General features: G+C 43.8%; 1 protein-coding gene across 5 annotated transcripts in view; it reads right to left on the bottom strand.

Annotated features, from left to right (window-relative positions):
• Positions 1 to 10,270: 10,270 nt before the first annotated feature.
• Positions 10,271 to 24,622, bottom strand: part of TNC (tenascin C) — a 72,207-nt gene continuing 57,855 nt past the window's right edge. For all 5 annotated transcript variants that reach the window (XM_062640338.1, XM_062640333.1, XM_062640335.1 and 2 more), the window contains 11 exons: positions 23,102 to 23,224; positions 21,714 to 21,857; positions 20,181 to 20,300; positions 19,591 to 19,734; positions 18,655 to 18,785; positions 17,576 to 17,708; positions 15,127 to 15,278; positions 14,137 to 14,233; positions 13,328 to 13,489; positions 12,081 to 12,244; positions 10,271 to 11,574 (listed from right to left, as the gene is read on the bottom strand). In XM_062640338.1, the coding sequence (XP_062496322.1) occupies positions 11,464 to 11,574; positions 12,081 to 12,244; positions 13,328 to 13,489; positions 14,137 to 14,233; positions 15,127 to 15,278; positions 17,576 to 17,708; positions 18,655 to 18,785; positions 19,591 to 19,734; positions 20,181 to 20,300; positions 21,714 to 21,857; positions 23,102 to 23,224 (1,481 nt within the window). In that variant the 3' untranslated portion in view covers positions 10,271 to 11,463. The remainder of the gene's footprint in view (positions 11,575 to 12,080; positions 12,245 to 13,327; positions 13,490 to 14,136; positions 14,234 to 15,126; positions 15,279 to 17,575; positions 17,709 to 18,654; positions 18,786 to 19,590; positions 19,735 to 20,180; positions 20,301 to 21,713; positions 21,858 to 23,101; positions 23,225 to 24,622) is intronic.

Genomic DNA, 24,622 nt, shown 5'->3' with positions numbered 1-24,622 from the left:
AATAATCTTGTAACTCTTACGAGGACTAACTGTGTAGCCTTCAACTTAGTAAATTAGAAATAACACCATTTATTATTGTACACACAGCTAAAACCAATGCAAGCAGTGAAACAAGTGCTGCCAGATGCGAGAACTGGTCCCAGATGATCAGATTTGGGCAACAGCTCTGGGTTTCCTTCTTTCTGATGTCCAGACTTTACAAACTTCCTAATAATTTGCTGAGCACCTTCAGCCCCACTGGAAGGCAAAGGGAAGGCCCCTGCAAGTAAGCCTGACCAAAGAAAGAAGCCTTGAAACATCTCGCACTGGCCAAGGAGAAACAAAAGCTCCTAAAGTCATGGGTGGCTTCAAGAGAGTAGGCACCCTGGCTGATGTAAGAGGCCTTTCTGCCCCACTTGGACCTACCCACGCAGGTTGTAGGCTTAAGGCTTAAACGGTAAAGACAAAAGAGAATACGGTGCCAAGGCTGCACTCCAGACCACTTGTACATGTGGTTCAAAGGGATGTGTGTTTGCAGAAACTCCATTAAAATAAGCTGTGGTAACTTGAGGGAAGGGATTTTCCTTTCTCATGAAGTTCCTCTGGCAGTTTAGCCACAAGTGGGCAAGCACAGCAATGTCTTTGGGTTCACGGTGCCAACTCACACCACTGCTGAGGTGCAAAGCTTTTATTAGAAATGGAGGGGGGGTGGATTAATGCTTTTTGAAGAGTGTTTGTTTTCTGTGCTTTATTTCTTTCCAGGAAGAGATAACTGAATCTCAGAACTGATGCACTCCAAACTCTTAATTGCTGGCACTGCTTACTAGCTGCTTGCTCAGTGGAGAATATTCTTCCTTATATAGGCCTTTCAGAAACTAGGTCAGAGTATTAACACACATACTGGTTGCTAAAAATCCTCTTTGACAGCCTGCCTGCCCTTATTATTTTCTCTCTTTGCCCATTGCAGATGCCAATGTCTGCCAGCTTCTCTATTGATTTCTCCTGGGGTAAGCTGTGAGCACCACAAACGGGAGCACTCCTGCCACCCTCAGAGGGTTGACCTATCCGACTGTGTGAGCCCCAACATCAGTTGTCTTCCCAGGAGGGAGAGGTTGTTTTTCACAGACGTGTCAGCTTGGATGTTCAGTTGATTTGTCAGTGGAAAAACATCTGCAGGCAGATGTTCTCCTATGCTAAGGGCTGGTGTGCCCTGGGTACGTTGCCTTCATTGTCCCAAGGTCCTATTCCAACAAGTGGGATGCTCACACGATGGTCCCCCCTAAAAAGCTTCGTCTTCTCAACTGGAGGTTCTAGGAAGTACTGCATGGCAAAAGATTAGTGGGTTCAAACTTAAACAGGGGAAGTTCAGGTTAGATCTAAGGCAGAAGCTCTTCCCTGTGAGGGTGCTGAGGCGCTGGCACAGGGTGCCCAGAGAAGCTGTGGCTGCCCCATCCCTGGCAGTGTTCAAGGCCAGGCTGGACACAGAGGCTTGGAGCAAGCTGCTCTAGTGGGAGGTGTCCCTGCCCGTGGCAGGGGTTGGAGCTGGAGGAGTTTTAAGGTCCTTCCAACACAAACCAGGCTGGGATTTTATGAAATAACAGCAATAGTAACTGAGTCTCCTGTGAAAAGTTAGCACTGAAACATCAAACTCCACAGACTGTTCTTGCTTTTAGACACTGTTGTTAGCTCTGAAAGATCACACACACGATACATTTGTGCTGATGGGACATTTCTCGCCGTGCTGTTTACAGGAGATAGGTAACATCTTTCTGTGATACATATATACATTAAAAAAAAGATACACCCACACACATTCACATATACAGATCATCAATAAAAGACTTCAAAACTATCACTATACACCAAGTTATCTGAAAAAGAAGTGATTTCCTAGCAGAAATAGCACACACTATTGTCACATATTCACTTTCACACTATTATCGTATATTCACTTTACATACACTCTTCATCTGATTCCTAATCTGTATACACGTAGACACTTAGTTCAGGACTAAACTGCCATAAATGGGATTCTCAGTGAGGGTTTTAACATCTCTAGATGGCCAGGACAAGGTGATCTTTCTTCCAGAACACTAAGGGCAGCTCAGGCAACCCAAAACCTGCAGCCCTTTGGAAAACGTGACCCTCAGAAGAGCTGGTTTGCAGCTGATCATGCAGCCTTTAACTGGAAAATACAGCAGCCGATGTTTCTTTGGCCGATAACATATGCAAAGCTCAGAGGTTTCTTCGACACAGCAACCTTAAACTCTCATCACATGTTGTTTGCTTTGCAGTTGGAATAAAAGGCTCTTGGTGGCCGAGTGTACCCTTTCTGCTATTTCTCCTCCACATCCATGGTCTGATGAAATATACACACAAGTTACCACTTCTCACTTGGGCACTAACTGTGCAGATAGCTGAGCATGCCAACTCTTGCCATGTTCTAACTCCAGAGAGCCCATCAGTTGCAGGTGCCTTTGAGGGGATAGACTCATTTTTACTACCTCCCATTTAGATGCAAAGTTGGTCTCTCATCTCAGAGAGACCACGTGTCTCCATTTTTGCTGTTCCCTGGGCACCCACATAGGTAACGTGATCAGGTGGTGTTTGTTCAGTGTCCAACTAAGACAAAGCAAAGAGACTTCTCCAGAACCCACTGTGTGGCAAAGCCTCCCAGATCAACACTTTGTTGAGCTGGGAAGTTTGATGAGAATTGCCAAACTGCAGCAAGGAGAGAAGCTATAAAGGAACAGATTGTCAAAATCCTTCCCTGGGAGAGGTGAAACTTCCCTGATAGGAGCATTAAACAAAGCTGCAAGTACGCAGTCACTGTTCCTTTGCTTTGATTACCTCCCCACCTGCTCGTGCCTGAGGCACACAAAGCAAGCTCCCATTAAGGATGAATCCCTCCCAGACATCCCTTTGGTTCTTTCTCTGGTTCTTTCTCTGTAATGCACTTTGAAGCATGAACGTAAGTGAATGAACCAATTGCTACAGGAATCAGGGCACTCCTACTCATAAACATGCTGTAACAAGAGCAGCAAATGTGCTTGTATCACACTCTAACAGAGCAGTGGAAAGGGAAATCCATCAAAATGTTCTGGAGCATTGGAGCTTGCCTGCAGTGTGGGGCTGGTGGAGCTTGGCTGCACCAGGCAGTTGCTGTCAGCTCACCAGGGCTGATGCTGAGGTCCTGGTACCTGCAGCCACCTGAAAACTCAGTGGTTTCTGTTCCCTTTGTAAACTGCAAGTACTGACAATTATGCTGAGCTGGTAGCACTTCAGGGGCTCTGGACCAGTGGTGCTCCCAGCCTTTAAACAACTGTAATCTGTATCCGTACCTATATATCTATATTTATCTAATCTGTATCTATATATCTCTATCTATAAATCTAAATCTATATCTATACCTATATCTATATTTATCTAATCTATATCTATATATATCTATAGATCTAAATCTATGTATCTAGATCTATATCTGTATCTAGATCTATATATCTGCCTAATCTGTGCATTTGCGTGTGTGTGCATGCTGTTCATGTGTACACATACGCTCTCTTGCACTCTCTTTAATGTGCAATGAATAGATCTTAGTACAAATGAATATTTGTGGGCAAATGCATATGCAGACATGGATGTTTTCTACATATGCATAGGTATACCCATAAATGCATACGTATCATAGAATCCTAGAATGGTTTGTGTTAGAAGGGACCTTCAAGCTCCTCCAGCTCCAACCCCTGCCACGGGCAGGGACCCCTTCCACTAGAGCAGCTTGCTCCAAGCCCCTGTGTCCAACCTGGCCTTGAACACTGCCAGGGATGGGGCAGCCACAGCTTCTCTGGGCACCCTGTGCCAGCATCTCAGCACCCTCACAGGGAAGCATTTCTTCTGTGTATCTCATCTCAATCTACCTACTTGCTATAGGAGCACAGCTGACTCACTGAAGGATGAAACTATCTGGAAGCTCCCATGCTGGCAGGGTGCAGGATGTTAACCCAGCACCAGAAGTAGTGGGGAGAGCCTTCTCCCCTGCAGAGCCATAGCCCAAGGGCCTCTACAAACCCACAGCAACCCACATGAGCCTGTGCAAGGCAAACAGGAAGAAAACAAGCTAAAGGGACTGCACCCTGTAGCACCGCAGTGTGGGAGGTGCAGAAGTGACCAGGGATGTGTCACCTAAATTGACTTATTACATTCTCCAGCACATGGAATTTTACAAGGGGAGTTTCTTGTCTGAATTCTTCCCTTGGTCTGATGGCAGTTGTAAGGCAGCACAGCTAAAGGGCGCTTGCACTTACAAAACCACACAGACACGAACACAGACACACCTCTGTCTGCACTGGTACGTGTGAGTGACGCTCTCCTTATGCAGAGCAATCCTGTTTCATCTTGCAGCAAAGACAGGGTCACTTGCTACCACGTGGAAGCAGATCCTCATCAAAGAGCTGTTTTTCAGCTCCATAGCCAAGTGAGATGACAAAGATTTGCAACAGGGGAGATGGTTTGGAGTGAAGCAGGGCTTAGAACTGAAGTTTTGCCCAGGGGCACTGACACTTTTGTAGCAGAGACCTTAATCCATTATTTCAGTGAGAAGATTTCAAAGCAGCAACTGGAGCTGCAAGTGTTTGAAAAGCCTTTTGGAAAGCAAAGATCAGGCTGGTCAGATGCAATCACAAATGTGAAAGCCATTCCCTCCTCTAAGACACCCCAGGTATCCATGTATAACCATGGCTGGAAGAAACTCACACACAAGGCTCCAGAGGAGACTCCTTTGGTTTAGTAGGAGACTGTCAAAACACAGAGCTGCTGCCTGTATCTTTAGTCTGACGAACCGATTAAAAAGGCATCTGCAATTAATTAGGCTGATGTGCCAGCCCTGCAGTGGGGTGTGCTATTTCCAGGTAGTCTGGTTACTATAAGGTAGAGCATCCACAGAGCTTGCACTTAAAATACATAAAAATTGGCATGGGGGGGGGAGCTATCTCATTTTTACTCATTCAGTGTGTACATATACTCAGAATATGATGGATTGTGTTGTTCTGTGGGGGGGTTTACTTCAGTTTATTTCAGCTAGTTGCACTCCTTTGGTCTCTCACACTTGAAACATCTCCATGGAAGCTGCTTTAAAATTCCCCATCAAACCCCTTTTCTAGGGAAAATGGCTTCTTTTTTGGCTAAGCACCTTCTTTACAAGCAGCATCCTATTGGCATGGAAACATAGAACATCTTGTTCATAAAAGAGTCCCAACTCTTCCTAAAGCTGAGACTTTTACAATTGATTTGATGAAAGAGTGGAAATTATCTTTGAGAACAAATCTGAGCAGTTGTGCTCTCTGGTGACATAGCCAGGATATTTTTGTGTTCCATTTGGACAAAGGACAAACAGACAAACAGTCTTTTCCACGTTATTTCTTCTCTCTCTCAGTTACAGAAATAGAAGGACAAGGCACTAAGTAAAGTAAAAGTAAAGAGGCAGGGGGAGGGTGGGGAGGAAATGGGCACTTTGGGTACTTGAAGTAGTTTCAGTTTAAGCAGTAGACAAACTTTCAGCTGTTAGGTTTAACCTTTTCTGTAGGTTAAAATGGGGGTGCAAAGGGTGCCACAAAAGTGGCAGTGAAAGGGGTTATCTGTACTGAAACCATCGTCTCTTGTTTTTTTTTCCCTCCTAATCTGTCTGTCTTTCCTCTTTGCAGCGCATAATTTACAGTAAAAACACAGGAAGCTGAATGATTTCCTCTGAGGAAAGTACCTGACAAAGAGGTGAAGGAGTGAAATCATCAGGTCCTTCGACTTCATCGCTATGCGTGCATCCTCAGCTGTGTCAGGCAGAGACAGGATCATGCAATGAGACACCTTTGAAATGGCTTTGCCAGTGCCGGAGGGACACAAGGCTTGAATCTTTCCCTCTGGCAATCCAAACACAGGAAGTCCTGAAGTCCTTTAACTATGAGTTATGCTGCATGTTGTACACCGAAAAACCTCTAAACCACCAACACACTGTGACTAGTGCTCATTCTGCACACAGCACCTGGGCTTTGGAGGCTCCTCTCTATCTCCAGAGATGGAAAAGTATGAGGTTGAGTCTTGAGAGCTGCAATGAGGAGAGCAGGAGCAGAGAGGCAGTTTGCAAGCTCTTGCTGTATGGCATAGCCATAGCTGCTGTTCCAAATCTGCTCTGCTCTTCTGAAGCCAAAGTATCAGCACTAAGGAATGTGACTTGGGCCTCCTGCATTGCAAGACCCCTTTTCTAAGCTCAGGTCAAACACCTGCAGTTTCAGAGGTCCTGAAGAGGGACTTCTACCCTAGGGAAAACTTATCCTCAATGTCAGCTAAAAGGGTACGAGTGAGTAACTCATCGGATATCATCAGATATCTCAATGAGACCATGAGTTCCCCATACTTTAAAGGTGACTAAAATGGCAGTGGGTTTTTCAGTGTGCATGTGTGTCAACGTAGGAGTAGAAGGGATAAAAAACAGACAGAGATCATGTACTTGGGTAGAACATCAGCCTCATTTTTAACTATAATGCAATAACTTCCTCTGCCTTTCTTTTCCAACTCCTACTACTATTAGAAAACCTTCCTTTAATTGCAGGGGTGTTGAAAGGCTTGCATGTGGTTGTATTACAGCTCCATCCTCCACTTGGGATGTCATTTCCACTGCAAAATGAAATAGGACTGATTCATTTTGCCGAAGGAACATGATTGATATGAGCCCGGATGGAGACTCATTCTCGACCAAGTGGAAATTCCTCACCAAGGTTGCCAGTCAAGTGAAAACCATACAATCATCATCCTAAACTTCTTGGGCTGGAGCCAGGAACAGTTTGTGAGCAGCTGAGGATGACCCAGAAAACCAGAGGTGTTCTTACATCATCGTACCATTCAACTGTCTTTCCCTCTCACCTAAACCAGTTTCTTCACCACAGAGAGATCACGTTATTCTCTAGATTGGAGCTCTGATTAAGATGTGCTTTTTCACAGTGAGGCTGTCAGCCTTCCATGAACAGAAGTCATATGTGAAGCTTTTGCTGATATTTACTTGCAGTTTCTTGGGGACAAACCACACCTTGTTTATCAAGGCAAACAGATGTTGTACCCACACAAAGTTGCTAAGATACTCCAGGTTGAGATTTCTTTACATGGTGCTGGGGAAATACCCAGGAAAAAAAGGCATAAAACAAAGGCTATAGTCAGGAGGATTTCTAAGGAGACTTTTTCCAAAGAAAATGCTAAGGCAATAGAGGGGAATAGGGGATAACCCCAGCTGGAGCATTAAAGCTGCTGAAGGGCTCATGTCTTCTGTATTTTTAAGAAGAAAAGAGGAAGGAGAACAAAGAAGGAAGAAATAAAAACGAAAAAGGAAGAAGGCAGCTGTGAGGTTTTTCAAGGCTGCAATTTTGGATTCAGGTATCGAAGATTGAGTCCAAATGGGTATGGGGCCAGCCACTGGATCGCTTTATGCAGGATTCCTAGTTTTAAATGCTCTTTAACCCCAGTCATGCCAACTCCTGTTAAAGCAAAGCAAGTGAAACTTGTGATTTTGAATGAAGTGACATCCTTGTGCAGGAAAGATGGGAAATAGAAAGTGTCTTCTGTCACTTCAATCACTGCAGCAGTTTGGGCTACTTTTTCACTAATACTCCGGCACGATGCCCTGGTATTGTGGTTCCATTTAGACTCTTGATTAACAATTAAACTGAGCCCACATCAAGGTCTTACTCTGGTTCAGGCAGAAGGAAGAATTTCAAGCATCTCTCATCTCCTACATCACACTAGAGTGATCCACTTGGTCAGGGTGGCTGCACACTCAAAACTGAATTCAGAAATAAACATCATTTAGTGCTCCAAATCCCACAAAAAGCCAGAGGATTTAATAACCTAAAAGCCATCAACTTAAGCCTCAGTGCTCCAAAACTATCTATTCAGCTGTGTTTTGCCCAACCAGCTCATAGCACTCACCTCACTCAAACTTAAGTAAGAAATCCAAGTCTGAGATCTTGCTAGGACTGCAGTATGAATAAGGGTATGCAGGGCTTGGCTTGTGCACTGACAAAAGGAAGGAGAAGTGGTTCTGTGGCACTGGAGAAGATGCTTTCCATGTACTTGTCTCAAAAATACCCCTTATGGATACAGTCCTAACCCCATAAATCCCACTCACTTCCCCAGATACCTTCTTCAGTGCTTTTGAGATCTTAAATCTTGCTGCTTGAACAGTTTGGAAACCCTTCCTTTCCTAAACTGCTTCATCATGTTAAGTATTAACACCAGCAGTAAGGTGGCTTCTGGGTTTTTAAGTTGAATAACCAACTAGTCAGCAATTTGATTCACCCTTGGCAGGCTTATAAAGATTTCAAAACTGGGAGTGCTTTCAAGCTATTCTCACAAGTTATAGTCAGGAAAGGAAGGAGAGAAAAACCAGAAAGTGAATATCCCTTACAACGGCCAACGGTGGAGCTGCTTGGTAGTGAACCAAGCTTGTGTCAGCTCCCAAGGGTTGGCGTGTGTTACCTCAAGGAGTTGCCAGTTTCTCTTCCGCAGTAGTAATCATGAAAGATATCCATCAGGGCATCTGTCAGTGAGTAATTACAGGAAACAGCATCTTCTGTGCAGTGTGCTTGCATCCTTTCTGGAGCGAGGTACCAAGCTGAGCCCTTCTCCAGCAGCCCTCTTTGGTTCTGCCAAGCTAAATGGCATCGCAGCCAGATACATTCAGCCTAGTGAAGTTACTGGAATGGGGAAATGATTTCATAAATGTCAATTCTTCCTCTGAATGTCTGCAAACAGAGTCTAAGAGCTTTCAAGCTCCCAGTTATACAGATTGAGTGCCACTTCCTAATAACTTTGAAAGCATCTTGAGAGTGGAGCATATTTCTTCATTACTGGATTTTCTCTTCTTTATACTGCCAAACACCAAAGAAGGGCTATTAATTACAGAGAATGAATTTTAATATAGTGCTCCATCTCAGCCCCTTGCCAGTGCTCTGGAAGGTCAAAGGACATTTGTGTTCCTTGGGTAAAACAAACAGTATTCACTAGTACAACTTCCATTTGGAGGGGTGGCGAAGGAGAAGGAAATTCAGAGTACATACAATAATACTAATGAAGTAAGTTCCCCTTTGACATGTGCTTTTGCTGTGACCTATTCCTGCCCTTGCAAGCCACAAGTAAGCTTCTTCTCACAGTGTCCCTGCAAAGTTCCTGCTGTGAGACCACAGGGATATGCTTTACTACCTGCAGTCAGTTTTCCTAACAAAGACCACAGCTGCAGGGACACCAACAGCAGCTGGGAAGCTCAGAGTGCTGGATGTCAGTGCACAAGAAGACCATCGTGAAGCAGATGCTGGATATCCGCAGGACTTCCCTAGTGCTGCGGAGCAGAGCAGGCACTGACCAAGGCAGACAGACTCCTTGTGCCATCTGCCGGCAGCCTGGCTTGTGATGGATGAGGAGAGCGAGCAGGGCTGCCAAGGGATGCTGGAATAGAAACTGCATGAACAGAAGACCTCCAATGTTTTACTCATGCTGAAGAGGAACTTCTCCCACTTCCCCAGCATGGCCTTCTCTGCTCTCAAACAGTAAATCCTCTGCACCATCCCTGAGCATTCACTTTGTGGTCCTAAAGTCTGCCTAGTGATGAGAGCTGCGCACTGTGTGAGATGGATGTGTTCCTGGAGATGCTTTATAAATACCTACAGAAATGAGACATTTATGAAATGTATCTGCTGAGACTGATTATTAATAAAGCAGAGCAGGTGTGGGGCTTCTGCCTCAGAACCTTCCCTCTCTCCATACAGCAACTCCTGTTGCGCTGAGGCTCTCTCACAGTAAAGCTGGTCCCAGTGAGCACCTGAGTCAAGACCATGAGCAAGGTAGCCCTGGGACATTGCCATTCCCAAGGTCTATTGCTCAGCTAAAGCTCAGAATTGCATTAACGGAAGGATGACAATTGAAAATAATAACAAGAAGAAATAATTAGGAAGCCAGGAGCTAAGGGTGAAGGGAAGTGATTCCCTCGCTCTTTCCTTTCCTCCTTCATGATTTTGATGGTTTTTAGTGATGTTTCCCAGGCACACACACCTTTTACTCCTGTGTCGAATCAACACTGTCTGACCTTACCTCATTGCTGCCACTTCACAGTAAGTCTCATTCACAGAGCTGATCACATCTGCTCTCGCTGACAGCATCTTCTTTCCCAGCCACCTCCCAGGGATTGCCAAGGAGGAGGTGGAAACATTTGTTCTGTTTGAAAAGTGCAAGCTTGAAGTAGGGCAGAGAGACTGGATTAAAACAACAGATCTTTTATTGTCTTCAACACGTATGATACAGAGGAACTACACATAGATTTCATTCATATAAAAAAAAGAGCCCTTTATTTACATGTGTTCAAAGTTGCCATTGGTACCTAACAACATCTGTATTTTCTTTGTATTTTTGTTAGTTATTCCCACCTAGATGGAGCAAGCACTGGTCAGTAATGCTTAAAAAAACATGTAAGAAGCTTTTGGGCAGGAAAAATCAGAAATATATTCTCTAAGAAACCAACTCCTTACAGGCATTTCATTGTAACAAACCCAGCAGAATACTTACAACCAATCAGTCACAAAAGGGACAGATTTCAGAAGGGGCACAGCAGCCTCATCACTCTCAGCCTTCCTTTTATTTCCCCATCTAAACAAGTATACCCTGGCCATGCACAAACTCAACATGTATGACAAAAAGGTAGAAATTTATTTAGAAGTAATTGTGCTTTTATTTATAAAAACAAAAAAATTTACAATCAGACACTGTCCTGCTGTGTTTCCCAAGCATGGTTCTCTTCAAAATGACCAAAACTTAGCTTATTATTATCATTATTATTATTATTACTTTGTCATTATATTAATAATATTAATCTTACGCTTAAGTTTAAAACCATACTGCTTTCCCCTTCCCACCCCCTCCTTCTCTCTAGTACTTGATATATATATAAACCCAGGCTTTCCAATGACCAACAAATTTCAATTCTAGCTAATAATAATAATAATGATAATTAATCGTACACATTTCTGTGTGTAAAGTATGCCTGGTTCTAAAACAAACTACCAATGTACAAAGCTGTTCTCCCTCCCCTCCCCTGGGCCACCCAAGAGACAGTCAGACTGTGGAAGAACCTTATCCCACAGGCTTTCTGAGAAGATAGATAAGAATTAGCAACCCGACAACCCTTGAGGTCGTTGTCTTTGGTGTGGAGGACGTTACTGGTGGGCAACTGGAGCGGCTCTGCTGGAAAAGCTGGGATGCTTAAGGCTTATTGTTTGGAATGCTGCCGAAGCCTCTGTTGGGCCAAGGTGCACTGATGCTTTGGTGCAAGTACCAGCTCCTCACACCCCACCACCCAGTGATGCTAGAGGATCTCCCCACACCTCTGCCCACACCCACACTCAATATCCCTCCCCCCATCACCATGCCCATAGCCCCATTGCCACCTCCGGGGTTTTACGCTCTCTTTCTCCTTCCTTCCAGGTTCCGGAAGCTGGAGGGTCTCAGCTTCATCTCTGCAAACTGGATGGAATATTCGTGGCCCTTCCAGTGGAACCAGTTAACACCCTGCAAAGGAAAAGATGGTTGGTGTATGGGAGATTATACATCCACTTCTTCTCCTGTTGTCAGCCTTTACTGCTCTCGTTTCAGACTGCAGGCTCTTTTGTAACGGGAACAGAAGCACAACAAATTGGGGGGGGCTTAGGAAAGCACAGGGCTCTGGGCACCAGCATGCACAACCTGGATAAACAAACCACGTGCTGTCTCTCGGAACTGTAACTCTTTGCCTGACTTTCATGGCAGGAAGAACATTCTGTTTCACATGTTGAAAATTACAGTTGCTTCCTCCACACTTGGGATATTCCCTTGGAAAATCATACAAAAACATCCCATTTCACCAGCTGACTTTAAATTCCTGTTTTGGGAGCAACTGCCCGTATCTTTCCCTATGGGTCTAGAAGGTAGGCTTGGTTGGTGCTCTGATGTCCTGCTAGCTGAACAGCAAGACATATCCGTAACTGCAGTTCCCCTTCTTTTAATGCATTAAGGAAGACTTTAAACACCAAACTCACCTGACTGTGGCTGTTGTCACCATATCTGCCCATCAGATTGACTCGGTGACAATTCTTGTACCAGAATGCCCCCTTGTATGACAAAGCACAGTTGGTGATGGCAGAATCATTGTCTTTGTCAAAAGTGGAGAAGGACCTCCCATTATGGTACGTCATGGAGTCACCTGGATGGGGAAGACAAAAGAAAGCAAGGTCAATGTTTTGCCTACTTTAGATAATATGGGAGTGACAATTCTGCAGCAAATTCTCCTCAACTTATTAGCAGTATTTTTATGCAGCTCAGTTTCTGCACTTCTTGCTCAGAGGTGGATTTTGGCTCTGTACAGAAGGCAGTGCAGACCAAAGAGACCTCCAAAAGGACTGAATCTGCAAGACCAAAGAAGTCTCCTCACTTAGCTGGTCCATGCAGTAAATCTGCCCATCTTCTTTAGCTGGAAACAGAGATCTGTCTGCCTGCCACTGACTTCCCATTCCCAGGGTCTGGGTGCCCATTTACAGGTGGGTGCCATAGGAGTGGCTTTCAGTGTATGCCTGAAGCAGAGCTCTCATTCATGTCTTAGTATCTGTGTTGCTCTATCCATAAATCTTAGACCTGTAAGCCTGAATCTTACTAGATGTAGCAGCTACTACTGCTCTGCACCAATGTGTTTGCCTCAAATAGACAATTCTACTACTGCTGCATATACTTTGTCTGTATCCCTATAGGCTGTGCATAAAGTCTGTGTGATGGTCACAGGGCAGAGTCCATACACACATATCTCTGTGGTGTTTTATGCCCCTAGCAGCATGAAATTATCTCCCATTAAGACATCCTGTGAAGCTGAATTTATCTCTTAATCCTTTGAAGCCCTGATAAGAGCTGCAGGGTTTGCCCCAGCATGATGACAAAAGGCATACAATTTGATTACAAATCATGTTATAGCAGGACATTGCTACACATTCCACTGACAAGACAGGAGGCTGTGCCAAGCTATTATTAGCTGTATAAATGACAGTCAAGTGTTGAACAAATGAGATAGATGGCTGTTTAATATACTAGTTTATATTCCACCATAAGCATGCCATAAAATGTGGCACCTAAATGACTGGAGGATTTAGAATGGAAACATAAAATATACTGATATGTTCCTATTTTCAAGCACCTAACATACATAAAGTACCCTCTGTGATGCTCATCTGCAATATTCAGTTATCTCGAGGCAAGTGGGAGGAAATTGCAAATCAGAAGGCAAACATACACCCCTCACCTGCTGTGCCACTGTAGCCATCCACTCTTAGCCGGTATCTGGTCTTGGAATCTCCAACGCTGAACCTGTCGTAGACAGCATAAGCTGTCTCACCTTTGTCCTGCAGATCCACACGCAGCTCATACTGGCCCTGAGAAGTGATTTTGTGGAGGTTCTCCAGACCTGTGGGCATAAAAGAGCAATTGATTTGTCTCCCTGTGTTTACTTCTGCACCATCGTGCTGTCCCATTAAAGAGTTACAGTGGTCTGTTACACCCGAGCATAAACACTAATGAGGGAAAAGCTATTTTTGCCATAGGGTAATGTCAGCACGAAACCAAATAGGTAAGAACAGGCTGACTGATCGCAGTAGCCGGTAGCCCTTTGGGAAAAGCAAAGTTGCGCTGCGTGATCATTACTGTCATTCACTTACAACCTAATGCAATGTAGTACAAGCTTTGAAAAATTGATTTTTACTGCTATTTTCCCCACTTCGCTGCTTTGAGTTGTATGCTTTTGCTGCTGGGGTGTACTAGGAGCACAGGAAGAAGAAGGTTTGCAGTTGCTTCTCAGCTTAGCTTCTGACTTCTTATAGAGAGCGCCAGTGAGCACTGATTTGGTATGTACGGTGAGCCAAGAACCGTGACATCTATGAGCTGTGACTAGAGGGACTGGCATGGACCTGGCAATTTCAATCTCCCTCAGAGCATGCTCTCCCTAACCTCCTTTGCCCAGACTTTTGACAACTAAACGGAGGGTTCAAAGGGGCTTCTGGTCTTTTGGGCTGTGTTCATGTTTTCTTTTAAAAAAGACAAATTCTTGCCACTTACCTATCCAGAATTCATCCTTAGGATCTCCAAAGCCAGCCACGTAAGTCTTCCAGTTCCTGTAGAAATCTTCCTTCCCATTTTGACGCCTCAGGAACACCTACAACCACCACGTGCAAGAAGAGTTATGGACACACTGCCTTTGGCAGAAAGGGACTAGTAATGTGGCTTTTAGAAATGCACAGCTTGGCATTGCAGCTCCCCTGCCTTTACCAGCCAAAGCAACAGTCTCACTGCAACTACTGAATGGTACCAAGACTGCTTTCCTTTTTGAAAGCCTCTAGTTTCTCTGTTGGGTTCCCAGGCTTCATGATACGGCCTTTCTGCCTTTTTAACAGCCCATTGCAACTCTGTATTTCTCAGCCAAGACTTTCTACATGCCCTAGTCCTCTAGCCATGTATTTCTCCAGCTCCAACTTCCCTTCTGTTCCTCAGGTTCCTCTGGCATGTTCAGATTGGAGGATGTCAGTACAGAGAGCTGACATTATTATTTCCATTCATTTGTTGTCTGGGTGGGTTGTGTTCCTTGTATAATGGCCTGGGAAGCCTGGCTGGCCATCACACCACATGGCTGCTGAAGCAATATTTCTCTGGCCTGTGCTTTAACCTCCTCCATTGCTTCCCTCATTCAAATAGAGTCAGTCTATTCTCCTGTCACCTAATTAGCTCTTTAGAAGGCATGTATCTGATCTAAGCTGGTCATTTCAGCACCCCTTATAGCCAGGGGAGAGAGATCTGTGCTTTGTATAGTAGTGAAACCACTGATGTGACCCATCCTGTGGAGACACCTCTCTTTCCTCCAGCTACAGGGACATCCGGCAACCTTGTTCTAGGCACTCACGTGTGCTACCCAAGATTGAATTCCCCAAATTTATAGACAAGTCAGCCCTACTCTGACAGTAGAGCACTATGAGGGATCCCATAGATGAGCAGGTGCTCTTAGCACAGGCAGATGCATGTAAAGGTGGTGTGGGCCCTCTCCCTGTTACTCACAATCCATCCACCGCCGTCCTCGCCCATGTCACAGAAGACCTGCAGAGGCTGAGCCTTGTCCCCATTCAGGTAAATCGTGTAGAGCCCAGAGGTGGTTTCTCCATTCAGGAGAGCCTGGGAGCAGTCTTTAGGGTAAGGATAGAGAAGACCAGCTGCACGCACACAGAAAGAGAGAAAGCAGTCCTTAGGAAATCGGCAGTTACAAGGAACTTGTTGAATACAGATGACTCATGAAAATCTGTTGTAGGTCAATGGCACAGCCAGGTACAGAGCCCAGGAATGGGCTTGTAATTCCCCTCCTACATAGAAAAGATTCACAGTCAACAGCAGATGATGCAAATTTTTCTTTTGAATATGCTTTTGCACATCTGCCTACACTTCTGGAAGTGCTGTGAATGCAGGTAACTACTCCTGCTATGATGGGAGTGCATCCTCCAGCTAAGTATCTAAATGGCATGAGCAACTTCTGGATAAAACCAAATCTACCAACATCTCATGATATGACAGAAATGGGAAGGGAAAACACAAATACAGGACTACAACCTAAAAGAAACTGGGAATATTTTGCTAGCAAGTGTAATATTAAATGTTATAAATAGAGGCTTTTAAAAATGAAAGCAAACAATAACAGTTGAAAGTACAGGGAAATATTGTTAATCATTTCTTTCTGACAACATCACAGTGGGATCACTGCAGTCAGAACAATTTCAACCCCAAAAAAGCTTTTCTTCTTTTCTTTTCAAGTTCTCTTAGGCCATTAACTATTTCAGCCAATGGTCTAATGAAGTGATGTTCTAGGTGTATCCACAGTAGAGTGTTTGACTCTGGCTGCCCACAGAGTGGCTGTTGCTCCCTTTGCAGCGTGATGCACATCCCTGCCTGTGCCTCAGTGTGGATAGGCCAAGGAACCGTGGACATTTCGTGACCAACCCAGATGTCTTAGCCTTAGGAGATGGTGGCTATGAAGAATACAGTTGAACAATGGACATGTGAGCCATTCCAGCTGTGTGGTCTTAGCCAAACTCAACTTAGTTAAGTTGTAAAGCCTGAACTCAAGTTACCCAGGCTGCAAGGCCTAACCTTAGGTTACTAAAGAACAGCTACGTGCAGTAGAACAGGGAACTTGGCGTTTGCTCAAGGTTAACAAGATGTAGAAGTGGGATGGGATGTCAGATGTGTGCAATGAGTAACGAACAAATTTTCAGCTAGCCTGTTATCTGCTTTGTTGTTTCGAAAATGTGTGAACAGCACTTTTGGGCCAATCAGAATCTATATTAGTTACATCAGCTAATCCTAGAAACTATAAAAGTTGTGATGTGTGTGAATAAATTTGGCAATCACTTGATCACATTGATCGTCTCTGCGTTGTCCGTGACTCCTGCGTCAACACCTCAGCTACAGAGAATTTCATCAGCTTTGGGATTTGGAGAAAAGCATCACTTTGCAGGGAGCTATTTCAGTGTTTCCTCTCACTAAATAGCACACAAATGTATGTTTAGAATTAAGGCCAGGCTTAAATATCCACCTGACTGAGGCTGCCTTTGTGTTCGTATGGGTGAAGCCACCCCATTCAGTCCTGCTTATAGTCAATCTGCTAAAAATAGCTTAAATAAACCCAGATTTAATTCTTCTCTTATGTCTGGACGTGGATTGTCACCTACTGGTGGAGTTCATCCTGTTCCACCAAAGGAGTGATTGTGAGCAGCCTCGGAGCTGTGTGATCTTTATTAGCACTTCTGCGCGTCCTTGGGCTGAAGTTGATACAAGCAGCAGAAAGGAGAATGGAAACGGCTGAAGGTCCTTCCTGAAAGGCTCCAAACTGTGAAGAGTGTGACTAATGACAGGCAAGGTTTCACAGTTAATACTGAACAACCTCTCTTTGAATGTCAGCTGTAAAGTGACCTTCAGAGATCCCAATCTATTCTTACATTCAGCTCACTGCAGAGCTGTCCTGCCAGAGCTGAAACAGACATGCCACGTGGCTTTGTGAAAACTGATCTTGGAAGAAGGAGAAAAAAAATTGCCCTAAAATTCATCTCCTTGGACTGAACTGATTCGTGTGTGTGTCTGTGTGTGTGGCTCGCTTCATTTCAGCTCAAAACACTGATTTTTTTTAACAGCTTGCTATGCATCAATACAGAGGCAAATCAGAGCATCAGTTTGGATTTTAGAGTAATGTTCCTTTTGATGTTTTACACAGGATGTTTCCTCAGAGAAAGGGCAATAGGGGCAATGTGGATGGATGCAAAGAAAAGAATTTCATCCTGCCAGTCTGGGGAAAGCAGATGACATCTTGGGGGGGGGGACGGGGACTTTGGCACTGACACTACAAGCAAATGAAGTGCATACTGACAATTGGATTGAAAATCTTCTATGAGGTCTATGTCTGCCTATTGCAGAGCTCAGCTCATGGATTATTTCCACTGTGCCTGTGCTTTAATGTCCTTACTTGTGGTGAAAATCGTCTGGATTGTTTTGCTCTTCAGGGATCCTTTCAGCGCCTGGAGTCTCACTGTGTACTGGGTAGATGGGCTCAGCTCTGTCAGGCTGTAGGAAGTAGTCTCAGGGTTTAGGATGACTTCCTATGGGGAGAAGAAACAATGCAGGAAAACCTCAGAGAGAAAACCAGAATGACTGGTAACTGCTACATATTTTAGTCTGTCACATTATTTTTGTGGTAATTATTTAGGGCCATTTTAACCATCTAAATTATTTAATACAAAAGCTCTATTTCGCTAAGATTTGTATCAAGCTACACTTTCTTCAGTAGTTGACTTGAAATAAATGTTTATGACCATCATGACCATCAGAATGTGTAAGCTGTGTGATTTAAAAGCAAGTTAGCATAAATGTGTGCATGCTCTGAACTATACATTATATAGATGTCTATGAAACTCATAAAAAATAGAGAAGCACTCTTTACAACAAAGAAATATTATACTCCAGTCTTTGAAAGGCTGTTTTTCTGTAGCTTTAAAAGACTTTAAGTCCGCTTAAGGAATTTTCCTTCTTGAAAATCAGAACCTTTCTTGATGTACCAGGCTGGGCATCCGGAATTGTCTGTCAATTTTGCTGGGGTTCACCTCATTTCTATTTAAGCATCTACTGTAATCTACTTATGGACGAACATAATACAATTATTGGAGAGCACAAGGCACTTTCAAAGGTGATTCATCCTGCCTTAGAGATCTCACATGGAGGATGGATTCTCCTGAGATTAGAAAGAGAAATCACATTCCTTGGGGGGTATGAGTTTATTCCATGATACTGGTTTGGAAAGAGGCAAAATGCTTGCTTGTGCTTTTATCTGTATTGTGGAGAGATAACTGCCAAAACTCAGGCTGCAATTGAGCTTCTGTTTCAGGATAAAAGACAGGAAAGTACTTAAGCAGGTTTTAAATGCATTTGTGTTCAAGCTAGCACTGAAACAGGTACTTAGCATTTTAGCATGTTTAACTTAAGGCACATGACCATGTTCTATTGCTGTTTTGAGGCACAGTTCTTCTGCTTTGGTTACAAATGCTATACCTTGACTCTGCCATCAATGGACTCGTAGATCAGGAGATAACCAGTGACAGGAGCACGTGGAGGCCTCCAAGTTATCACAGCTGTTTCTGACTGGACCTCAGCAGTACTTAAATCTCTTGGAGCATCCAGTCCTGAAGGAGACAACAGATCACTCACAATCACGTCTATGTGGAGTTTAGTACACAGGCTATATTATGGGCAGTATATTAAAACAGGCCAGGAAAGCAAACTTTTTCCCCACAGAAATTTGAAGTTGAAAAATGCTTCAACCTAAATTTTGTGACAAAAAAAGAAATTCCCCATTGAAGGTTTTAAAATAAAGGCATTCATTTTATCCAAGTTAAAATATTGGCTTGTCCCAGGCACTTCAGTTTGCAAGCAGCTGCATTGAAATGTCTTTTGAAACAATATTGTGCCTTTTATTATTTCCTACAAGACAGATCAATATTTACATATTCCCAGGAAAAAACTCTGGTTCTGATACGCCTCTTTTGAATAGGAAAACTTTTCAGACTTGGTCTGGCTATAGCTTCCCTTCTCCACTGGAATTATAACACTGAATTTGTGTGGCTTAGTTCTTGGCTCTCTAGTTAACCCCCTGGGACCAGTCAAGAAAATGAGAAATCTCCATGATTTCATTGATGCTCATGGGAAGCCAGAGTATGAAACCAACTGGATATCTTCAGCATTGGTACCCCAACATATGGACCCCAAAGAAGTCCTGCTTTGAGACTCTGTAGAACTAACAACAGAAAACCTCCATCTGGATCACACCAGCCTTCCACCAGAGAAAAGTTGGTGAAAATACTATGAAAATCCAGGTTTCTAACAAAAAAGTCACAATGTGCTGGTTGACTTTCAAGTATCCGAGGAATGAAAGCCCAGAGGGACTAAAAGAGATGGCAGGTCTCCCCGCACTGAGGTGGGACACAGCACCTGTAGTAAACTGGGTGGAGAGGGTCTCACTCTTCTGTGTGTCCTTCAGCGCATGGACACTCAGCGTATACTCAGTTGCAGGTTGAAGGCCCTTCAGGTCGTACTCCACCGTGTTTCCTGACACCATCTGAGTAACTTCTGGCTCTAAGAAGAGACCACAAAAGAGAAGAGGTCTCAGCATTGTTCACTCATGTCAGGATGGACTCAGCCCCCTGCTCCACTCTGATGGTTTTTGTGCTAGCTGCAAGCAAGGTGAAAACTGTAAAAGCCCAGAGCGCTTCTCTCTGGTCATATCTATACTGAACATGAATTAACACCAGAGTCCTTTATCTAAAAGTATTAGCACTCTCTAGTGTTCGTATGAATAATAACACCAGCTTTTCTTTCCAAGATTCACTTATCTCTGCTCGTGCCTCAATTGGGGATGTTTAACTAAGAGCATCATTATTAAACTGCTTCCAGCAAGGAAGCATCTCCTTCAAGTAACACCCCCTGCCATCTTCCTGGTGTCACACTGCTGCACCCATTTCTGAGGCGGTCTCAAGACTGTAATGCTGTCAGCTCCCTGACCCATCACTAACTCTTCTTACCATCCTCAGAAGCATAGGACACAACGTAATTATCCACAGCAGCAATTGCTGGCTGCCAGGTTGCCAGGGCCTCAGAGTCTGTGATGTTCACCACTATTAGGCCTGATGGGCTGTCCAAAGCTGCAAGAAAGAGAGTAACAGATTCAGGGAATTCGACAAACACTCTGCAGCTCTGTGCAATGCTCTGTTGAAAATATACGGTACAAAATGTGCAAACAGCGCTGCTTGATGCAGCTTTTATAAACCCCTTCAGAATAGTGGAGCTCCACAGAAAAGACTTCAGTGCCTATAAAGAGACATCAAATGCCTCCACTGGAAAGGGAGGTCAATGTGTGAAAAGATTCAGCACCGGGAACAGACATCACTATGTTCTCAGATCAGTCTTGATATCACCAATCTTAATGGCTCTGTCAGAGGTGACATATTTCTCTCAGCACCCTCCAATCTGACTGCTTTTTGAAGCAAACTCAGGCGACAGAGCTGGGAAAAACAACTAATGTGATCACTGATAGGCACTGTGACCTTCCACCAGCTTGCCCTTCATGTTTAAAAATAAACCAATCAAACAGCTAGCAACCATCCAAAATCCCCACACATCCTGCTTTGCTTCCTCATGGGACTCTATTTTGCACACAGGTTTATGCTTTCCCTCAATTAGGATAGATACCTGCCTCCAGAACAGCTGGAATGTGCTACAGATTTCATTATATCAAGGGATATAATAGGGGGTGATCGGTTTAAATAGAGGAAGTTCAGGGTAGATATAAGGAAGAAGTTATTTACTGTGAGGGTGATGAGGCACTGGAACAGATTGCCCAAAAGAAGTGATAAATGCTCCATCCCTGGCAGTGTTGAAGGCCAGTGTGAATGGAGTCTTGGGTGACATTAGCTAGTGTGAGGTGTCCCTGCCCATGGCAGGGAGTTGAAACTTAAGGATCTTAAGGTTCTTTCCAACCTAAACCATTCTATGATTCTATATTCTCCAATACTCAGCATCTTCTTCCTTGCCTTAGTTCTCTGAATATCTATTATCCCCCACAAAAAAAGAATGAATGAACGAGACAGTGGGAGGTGGTCAGCAGGAGTGTGGTGGACCCTCATTTCCTGCAGGGATATTTAAGGCTGTATTGAAGAAAAACGATGAGGAAGACTGCTTTCATGCTTAGAACAGTCTAGAACCTGGGAGATGTGGAGTTTGAGTACACAACAAAATCGGTCTGAACTGCTCAGCTGAGCTGGCCCTTCACTACCTCATCTGTAAAACGGTGTTAATTAAACTGTTTCTTTCTTTCTGATGTATTAGGACTGTAAATACACGAATGTCTCACTGCAAGTTGGTTCAGCCGTTAGCAAATGAGAGCCTGATGAAACTTAGAGGTTTTGGACTCAAAGAAAGACTGGCCACAAATCTTCCTACAGCTTGTGCGGACAGCAAAAATGGGATCTCAGTGGGTCTACAGCTCCAGTTTCTGAGTCTTTCCTACAGCACAGACAATGCATTTGAAAACCTCCCGTTTCCTCTTTATATATTACCTGTTTTCAGAATGCCAGAGATGGGTTCACTCTCTTCAAAGCCTTTCACAGAGATGATACTAACATTGTAGTCTACACCTGGGACTAACTTCACCAACTTGGTCCTTGTCTTGCTTCCATCGACCGTAACAACATTTGGAGTACCTAGGAGGAAGCCAAATGCCAAGGGATTAGTGACACAATACTTCAGTAAATGCTAGAAAGATGTGTTCCAAGTTAAAGACTTTATGACCAACATGGATGCACTTGTGCAGGAGGAGGTGAATTTTCTCCACTTGGCTACAACCACCAATGTCAAAGGGCAGCCTCAGGAAAAAATATTGCTGCCGTAACACCTACCTCTAAGACATTGGTTTGATTCATTCCTAGTATATGCCAACAGTAAGGAAAAATCATCATTTCTGCTCAGAAAAATCTCATTTTACAAATGAGATGTAAGGTGAAAACACAGCGCTTTGTACATGGAAGTTCCTACACCTGTGAGGACACGAGTTGCAGTTTAGATCTGCTTTGTTTCTGGCAAGGGCTGGAGGTTTCTTCTTCACCCACCTCATTTCAAACCAAGATATAGTATATGTTATTTTAAGAGGTGCTGCGTATGTGGGTGAGAACACAATATGTGTTTGTTTCATGTTCTCAATTTATTCCAGGAAGGCACTTGGACAGGTGCCTAACATTATGCTTGTGGATTGCTCCTTTTCCTTTGTGGTGGTATCACTGTATATTTAGTTATGTGTGTGCTTACATACTGCATTGTCTAAAGGCCTATGTGTTTTCTTGTCTGAGTCAACAGCAAGTCTTTTATGGTCCTGATGTCTGCAGTGTTTGCTCCTTAGCTATTTCCTTTCAGAGATGTCCCTAAGTTATGCTAAAAATCTGTGTAAGTATAGGAAGTTTTTTAAGCTGAACACTAAAACAGCGATATAATGGCTGGAATGAAACAACATTGGGGAGTACTAAGAAAAATCACTGCCTTGGAAAACTATTATAATCATAGATCACGATTATTATTTCCAAGGGCCATCTTTTCAGATATGTTTAGCTCATAAAGTGAGAGCAAAATAATGAGACAATTTGGAAATAAAGCCTTACTTAGGAGGCTCAGCAGCAGTAGAGAGTTTTGTGAACAGGGCCCTATTAGGGGTACGATCACCCAACATCTAGCTCCGAGCAGACTTAAAAGGCTTGCCCATGGGATGTGGGACTATGTTCAGACAGAGGTTGACTATTGGGACCGTGCATGCACACCCATGGTCCTGGTCAGCATGTTGAAGAAAAAGGGGATTTAAGATCGTCTGGAGCTGCTCTGAGAGATGGATATCAACAGAAGAAACCCCTTCTGCTCTCCCTTTATCATTTCCCTCTCTGTCCCTCCTCCAAGTTCTCACCTCCTGTGACAGGGACATAGGAGATGCGGTAGCTCTCCACGCGGGTGCGAGGGGGTGTCCAGCTGACTGTAGCAGAGTTTTCCGTGATGTCAGAGAAAGAAATTCCCTTGGGAGATCCAACAACTGTCAATGGAGAAGAGAGAAAAAACACACCACATAGAAAGAAAAGTTAAATCATTTGCTTATCAGTCCTTAGTGCTGGAACACTGATTTGTCTTAGCCTTCTATCCCAAGAGCTGATGCTATCAACATTTGGTCCTGAACAACAATAATGCAGGGAGTACCAAACAGCTAATGGTTTTAGCACATATTGACAGCAACTATCCATGTGGTCTAAGTTCTCCTTTTTCAGTAACATTACAGTAGTGCATAGCTTAAAAATACCCCAGACATATGCCAACATATCATGTACCTAGAAGTAACAGAGATTTCAGTGTGATAGAAGAGTGTGGAAGAACACTTACAGGAATATACTTCTATTACTCAGGAGTCATCGTACTTATATTTTTTCCACCCCAGTTTCCTTGAATGATTTTTAGACATTCCGTTGGGTCTCAGAACCCTGTCTGTGACGCACAGCAATGGCAGCCCTTAACAGCAGAGAGATCTCTGCTTGAGCATAAGGTTTCTACTATATGATGCCTAAAAAAGACCAGGACTCAGGTGCAGGTGTTCATCAAGGGTCCGTTCTCTCCAGTACTGACTGGCTGTAGCTTCTGCTGGCTTCAAACTAGAAGTGATAAGATTGTCTTCTTGGAATCTCTATCTGAGACCGTGATTTTCTTAGGTGCATTCAAGCACATCCATCCAGAGGACATCCAAGTACAACCATCATGAGGAAGGCACTTTGTGGATCCACTGCAGCTCTTTGTCATACAACACAGCCTCTCCTTTTATAAAGCTGAGCACTACATTGCCCCTCCAAATTAGATCAGCCAGCTGGGTAAACAAAGCCCAAGTTTTGCCAAAATGACCCAACCTTAATATGCAAACCAACGCTTAAGGTGAAACGTTCCAGTTTAAAGCAGAATTCAGCTACTATAAAACAGGCATGGAAAGGGCTTCTGGAAGGACATGCTAAAGAGCCCTGCCACTTCAAAGTTCACCTTGGGCATCTCACTTCCAATCCACTCTTTTGACTGTAACCAAAACAACCCTGACTAGTTATGAAAAAAATTCAACAGCCCACACACAGTAGGCCATTAAGCACAGTGGGGATATCGAGCCACATTAAGAGCAGTGAAGACAGGTTGAGGGCAGGGGCAGGGGATAAGAGGAGAAAAAAAGTGACTGGGCTTGAAATAGCTTGGAAAGAATGTGCCTGTGGGCAAGAAGTCAAAAGGTTGGTTGTTCCATGTGTCCCCAAAGCTGTAGCAGCAAGGCACTAAATCAAGTGAAAGGCAAGGAAGGAAAAACAATGAAGCTCTCAAGAGAAATGTAAATTATTCATCTGGAGCTCATGAGACAAGTTGAGTTTGAAGGGTTTGCTCTCATGGAAAAGCCAAAAAAAGGAAAGAATTA

Source organism: Pezoporus occidentalis, unplaced genomic scaffold (assembly GCF_034315485.1).
Source record: "Pezoporus occidentalis ecotype Australia unplaced genomic scaffold, CSIRO_AGI_Poc_V1 ctg64, whole genome shotgun sequence".
NCBI lineage: Eukaryota > Metazoa > Chordata > Aves > Psittaciformes > Psittacidae > Pezoporus > Pezoporus occidentalis.
The sequence above is the reverse complement of the archived record's forward strand: the minus strand, read 5'-3'. Positions and strand labels throughout refer to the sequence as shown.